General features: G+C 48.7%; 1 protein-coding gene across 1 annotated transcript in view; it reads left to right on the top strand.

Annotated features, from left to right (window-relative positions):
* Tex2 (testis expressed 2) overlaps nucleotides 1–6,601 on the top strand; it is an 84,801-nt gene that overhangs the window by 59,316 nt on the left and 18,884 nt on the right. Inside the window, exon 6 of the mRNA XM_023714179.1 lies at nucleotides 2,772–2,871. Coding sequence (XP_023569947.1) covers nucleotides 2,772–2,871 — 100 coding nt within the window. The remainder of the gene's footprint in view (nucleotides 1–2,771; nucleotides 2,872–6,601) is intronic.

The raw sequence follows: 6,601 nt of genomic DNA, 5'->3' as shown, positions 1-6,601 counted from the left end.
TAAAAATAAAAGAATGCACATTTGAACAGTATCACCACCACACATTGCTCATTGCTGACACCCTACCCTCTTTCCCATAACCCCCCCATCCCTGTTAGAAGTCCGAGCTGGAGTTCTGTAGCCCATGCGCTGTGGAGGCTCAGGCCTCTCCGGAAGGAGGCTCCTGAAAGGCCTGAGTTAGGTGTTAAATCCATGCCAGGCTTCGCACAACCCTGTCTTATTGGAGAAGTCAGTTACATTTATTCTTTTTTTCTTGTTGAGTTTTAATTAAATGAGCTAACACTTTGTCATCTGTCTCAGGCAGCCAAGGCTGGGGCCAGAATCCTGCTTGGTCAAGGTGGTTCATTTCTCCCATTTTTCCCTGGACACATATTTATTCTAAAAATCTTAATTGTATTCTTCTTCTTCTTCTTTTTTTTTTTTTTTGGCGGAACCGGGGATTGAACTCAGGTCTGAACTCAGGTCCTTGCGCTTGCCAGGGAAGTGCTTATTCCACTGAGACAGCTCCCCGGCCCCTTAATTGTATTGTTTTAAAAAAATTTTTTAAATCATTTGTTTAATGGTGCAAGGTCTCGCTACACAGGTTGGGCTCATAGTGATCCTCCTGTCTCAGCCTCCCTAGGGTTGGGATTACAAGCGCGCACTACCATACCTGGGGTGCTAGCGCCCAGCCAGCATGGATTGAACCTAGGTCCTTGCACTTGCCAGGCAGGTGCTTAGACTGCTGAGCTATCTCCCCAGCCCTTAGTTGTATTCAGAATTTTACAAAATTATTTTAATGTTCAAATGGAAAAATGTAACTAAGAAAACTGTAACAAGTGGGCTGGCCAGAAGGCTCAGTTGATTAAAGTGCCTGCTTAGGCAGATGTAGGGACCAGGATTCAATCCCTGGCGTGCTGTACCGACACCCCCACCCCACCCAGGGCAGCTGAGACTGGGTGTAGGGTACTAACCTGTAATCCCAACGCTTAGGAGACTAAAAACACGAGGATCACAATGAGTTTGATCTGTGTAGTGAGACCCTGTAGACCTTGTACTAAGTATTAAAGACAAACAGACAAAGAACTGTGAGATGAAGAGACTGGCCAGACTTTAGAGTAGATTCCTGCAAAGCTGCAGTGAAAACAGCAGTTTGCTGCTAGCTGGAAACGAGCCCAGTGGAGACTCCAGTGCGGCCAGGATTTCAGGTCCCGGGAGAAGCTTGGTTGCTCAGCACAGAAGCGCACTGACCAGCGCTGGGGTAGGGTGCTGGCGAACTGGGTCCCTGCTGATTACGTAAAGCTACTAAAATAAACACTAAATACACTAATAGAGCAGGGCGAGGTGGCACACCCCTGTAATCCCAGTACTCAATTGTTGAGCTTGAGGCCAGCCTGAGCTACACAGCAAGACCCTGTCTTAAAAAAGACAAATAAATTAGTGAGTAACAAAGATTAGAAAACATGTACAAAGTGGGTATAGTGACACATACCTGTAATCCCAGCACCTGTAATCCTAGCTAAGCAGGAAGATTATTGTAAGTTCAAGGCCAGCCTGAGCCATATGGCTATATAGTGAGGCCTTGTCTCAGAACACAGGCATGTGCACACACACACACACACACACACACACACACACAAATCCAGGTGGAGGAAATATACCTGACTTCACTGTATAATTTTCAGATGAAGTAGGCATTTCTGAGCATGATAGTAGTACTTTTTTTTTAAAAAAAGAATACAAAATAGTAATAAACAGCATTAGAAAAGATAGAAAATTTCACTAAACAAAGTAATAGGAATTCAGCAGTGATTGCTGTGTGGTATGAGGTTATCAAGTTAGTTGTTTAGGTTACCATATATAAATATACAAAATTTTTTTTTTAGAGTTATAAGAAATTAACAATAAGAAAAAGAATAACCAGTACTTTTATGTTATTTCTTCTACCGTAAATTCCTGCTGTTGGGTTAGGGCTGGGCTTAGCCGAGCTGCAGGAACCAGACCGTTCAGATGAAAACCGAGGGGTGAGAGAGGCCAGCAGGCGGCCGTAGTGCTCGTGGCCAGGAGTGGCCCTCATGGCGGGGCAGAGGCGGAGTGCACGTGCCAAAACGCAGGCAAGGGACCTGTGTGGGCAGGCTGCCCGGCTCGCAGGCTGTGGCATCGCTTGGAAGGAGGGGAGAGGCGAGAGACAACACCGGCAGCACTCCTCCTGCACCTCCTGCCCCGCCCTCTGGTGGGTCCCCTTCACTGGACCCGGAGGGCAAGAGAGACGCCCACCCAGGCCAGGGGCACAGAGGATGGAGGTAGGGGAAGCAGATAGAAAATGGCAAATCACAGCACAGGGGCAAAGGGATGTGATTTTATTTCAGGTACCTTTAATTGATGGTAATACATGATTTGAGTAGTTACAGTCGATTTGCCTATCAGAAATGTTGTAACCATTTCTTACTCTCCCCTGGCAGACCAAGAGAGATCCATCTTCCTATAATCTACCAGTTTGGGGTTTTACTGGCCTTCCTGATCTCCTTAGGCCAAGGGAGCCAGTGGTTTTAGCCCCACCTCTGTGGCATTAGCTACCCTATGAGGTTACGGCATTCGTCTCCTTTCCTTACCCGTTCCTGCCTTCCAGCATAACCCCCGAGGGCAAGGAGGTGGCCGCCTCGCAGGGCCTGGCGCAATGCCCAGTACACGGTCTGTGGTCAAATAAGTGGTGTGTCTCCCAGGCTCCACCACCATCCCTCCAGGGTCGCCTGCCTTCTGACTCACGTAGCGTGCTTACTCCTTTTCTCCAGCTTCCCTACTTCATGAATGAGCTGACCCTGACGGAGCTTGACATGGGAGTGGCTGTGCCAAAAATCCTCCAGGCCTTCAAGCCTCGTGTGGATCACCAAGGTAATCCTTCAGGGACTGGAGTAGGGCTACCTGCTTATGTGGCTGTTCAGATATTCCCATTGTCCATAGCTGTGAATTCATACCAAGATTTTGTGGTTAGAAGGAATTGGGAAATTTTTAGCCACGCTTTTTTTTTTTTTTTTTTTGTGATACTGGGAATTAAACTCTGGTTGGGTTTGCCAGGCAGGTGCTTAAGCTGCTGAACTAAACCCTGTGCCTTTGCACTGAGCTGCATACTCAAAACCTTTTTTTCTAACTTTATATTTTGAGAAAGTCTTGCTAAGTCACCAAATTGTCCAGGTTGGGCTCAAGCTAGCACTGTCCTCCTGGGATTACAGGCATGTGCCACTACACCTGACTCAGTGTGCTTTGTTCGTTCTTTCTTTCTTTTTTGTCTTTTTTTGAAACAGGACTATGTAATTCAGGCTGGCCCTGAGCTCACTTGGGTGAGCCTAGGTTGCCCTTGGACTCCTAGCAATCTTCCTGCCTCAGCCTCCTGAGCACTGGTATTACGGGCATATGCCACCACACCAGGCTGCCTCCTCTTGTAGGAGGAAAAAGTCTTTAGAACGTGGAGAGACTTTAACTAGAGTTTAGAACTATCAGGCTGATGTAATGATTTACATATCTGTAGTGTCACACTGGATCAAAAGGTCCTTGACTGGGAAAAATTACAATATAGGAGTCTATTTATTTTTTGGCGGAACTGGGGATTGAACTCAGGCCCTTGTGCTTGCCAGGCAAGCGCTTATTCCACTGAGCCATCTCCCCGTGCCCCTTTTTTGGGGGGGAGTTTATGTAAAAAACCAAACAGGAGCTGAGCATGGCAGCACATGGCTGTAATCCTAGCTGCTTGGATAAGTCAAGCGTATCAAAAGCTCAAGGCCAGCCTGAACAATTTAGACTCTGTCTCAGATTTTTTATTTATATGTATTTAGTACAGGGTCTACAGGGTCTCACTATCTGACTGGCCCTGTTTTTTGTTTTTTTTTTTTTTAATTTTTTTAATTTTTTTTTAATTTGATGGAACTGGGGATTGAACTCAGGCCCCTGCGCTTGCCAGTGAAGCGCTTATTCCACTGAGCCATCTCCCCGGCCCTCTGTCTCAGATTTTTTAAAAAATGTATTTTTTTTAAGGATTGGAAATATGGCTCAGTGGTAGAGTACACTGGGTTTGATTCCCAGTACTGAGGAGGAAAACGCGAAGATTCAGTAGTCAGCCAGGTAGTGCAGGTGACCCGTGGCCGCCAGGGGCTGTGGGCGTGTCCCCGAGGGTGTCCTCCTGTGGCCTTTCTTCCCACTTAGTCACGTTTGCATTATTCTTACAGTGGCCCACGAATGAGGTGGGGGGGAAAAGGAATCACGGTCTTCTAAAGAGTAATATTTGTTTTGAAGTAAATGTTTTGGATATTTTGAAAGCTACAGAGACAGCTTTTCTCTCTGTACGGTTGTGTCGCGTGGCTCGTGGGTGGTGAAGTTGTTTTCCTGCTGTTGTGTATGCTTGATGTAACTAACCATGAGGAGACCTTTCCCGCACTGCGGTTAGCGACGCTGCGGATCCCTAGCAGTGTTTCGGCAGACAGGAGCCCTGTGTCCGTGCTCTTAGCATCCCACTTACTTCAGAGAAAGGCAGACTGGCCGCCGGCAGGTCCAGGGCTCCGCCTGATGCTGCGTATGGAGAACTTGCCTGTGACCGCCGTGCACACGCCTGGTGAAGCGGCGTGCGTGGGTCTGGCCCCTGCTGGCTCACTAGGGAAGTTCTAGACTCTTTGCAGATGGCTTAGCTCGTGCTGCTTTGAGCCATTGACATGTTTGAAAGGTGCGTGGTGCGTGTGTTCACTGCGGAGCTGCCACCTTCGCCCTGTCAGTGTACGAGAGCTGCCCTCCTTCCTCCCATTCTGGCAGCTTTTGTTACCTTTGCTCTTTGCCTTCTCAGGAACTGACTGATAACCAGCTGGTAAGCGATCAGCTAATGCAAGCCTCCCAAGAGTCTGGCTTACAGAAAGTAAATAATGAGTGGCGGGTTCTGTTTTCTAATGAGCTAGCAGACTTTTGTCTCATGCCTGTCCTGTGCCAATATAAATTTCCAAGGAGGGGGTGTGGGGCCGCAGCAGGCCACGCAACATCTGCGCAGCGTCCCTGTGGCTCCGAACTCTTCAGATCCGTGGGCCAGCTTTGGTCAGGCCTTCGGGGTAAGCAGGACGGGTCCCAGGCTCTTTTCCCGTGCCTCTGCAGCAGGAGCTCTGAGCTGTTTCACTACAGAGATCAAAGCTTTGCTGGGTTTTAATCCATTTGAGGCACACTCAGCTCCTTTCAGGGAAAGCTTAAGCGACGCTTGCCTCTGCAACAAGATATTGCCAAAGAAAGGCATGTTGCCAGGTGGTGGGACACATGCCTGTGATTCCACCGGTCAGGAGGCTGAGGCAGGAGGGTCACCAAGAGTTCAGGCCCAGCCTGAATTACATAGTGAAACCCTGACTTAAAAAAATGCTGTGGGGCTAAGTTTGATCAAATTAGTTTTTTTTGGTTGTTGTTGTTGTTTTTTCCAATTCTCCAAAAGATTTCATATATGGTAGCAAAACAAATTAACATAAAGGAAATATGTACCCCTTGATGATGGGGGTACCTTCTGAGAACTGTCTCTGGTTGATTTCATTAGTTGGTATCATAGTGTGGACACTATAGACTGTAGCTAAGCAGAGATGACTAAGTGATAAAATTTTAACAAGTCCAAGGAGAGACGCCTCCTGTGGGGGACTCCCATCCCACCCACTTTGGCGAAGTGAGAAAAACGTGTCCTAACTGTGCATGTGTACTGGAGGGATGTCCAGGCCAAAGCCGGCGTGCCCACTACGCCCTGGGGGGCAGCACTGGATGCAGCTGCGAGCCCAGTGAGGCTGCCACCTCCCTGCTGTGAGCCCCAGGGCACGCTCAGAGCCTCATTTCCTCGTCTCTCCAGTGGGGACCCTAGCAGCACCCACCTCCAGCCTGTGCAATTGCATGAATGAGTACTAAATGGGTCTTAAAGCAGCACCAGTGCAAGGAAGCACTTGGTGAGCCCTGGCTGTTTACTGTCACTGTGGTTGCCATCAGTGGTATGCTGCGAGGTGTGGGGTGTGGTGGCATGGTGACCAGCTGACCCTCTGATCCGCAGAGCCAGCAGGTCTTGCCAGATAAGGAGAAAGAATGCTGCTCTCAGCCTCACGGCCTTGCTGCTAAGAGCATGGTCCATGGTTCCTCTCCTGATGCACTCCCTGGCCTGGAGCAGGGACAGGCGCGTGGCTCTTGGTCCCTGACCTCACTTCCCACCAATGACAGGTAGGGGTGATGGCCACACTGTTGCCTGAGGGGCTCACTGCACCCCGCCTCAGCTGCGGCCTTTCCCTGCTCTCCCCATGGGGTACACCTGTGCTGCCCTTCCTCCCGGGTCCGGCCTCCCTGTCTCCTGTGCCCCTGCCCACTGCCCACCTCTCTCCCCTGGTGAGGCTTTCTCCAGGCATCCTACTAAGCATCATAGTAATGGTTGCTTACATCATCGGCCAATAACCATGTGAGGAAACTTAAACACCCCAAAAAGGTAACAAGGAATGCGTAGCCACTGTGGCCACAAACATTTTTTAGTACATGTTTTGGTATATTCTCCCCTAATCTTTTTTCTAAACATTTTATTATTTTATTTTATTTTATTTGTGTGTGTGTGTGTGTGTGTGTGTGTGTGTGTGTGTGTGTG

The sequence above is a fragment of the Octodon degus genome, unplaced genomic scaffold (genome assembly GCF_000260255.1).
Source record: "Octodon degus isolate 3935 unplaced genomic scaffold, OctDeg1.0 scaffold00033, whole genome shotgun sequence".
NCBI classification, from domain to species: Eukaryota; Metazoa; Chordata; class Mammalia; order Rodentia; family Octodontidae; genus Octodon; species Octodon degus.
The sequence above is the reverse complement of the archived record's forward strand: the minus strand, read 5'-3'. Positions and strand labels throughout refer to the sequence as shown.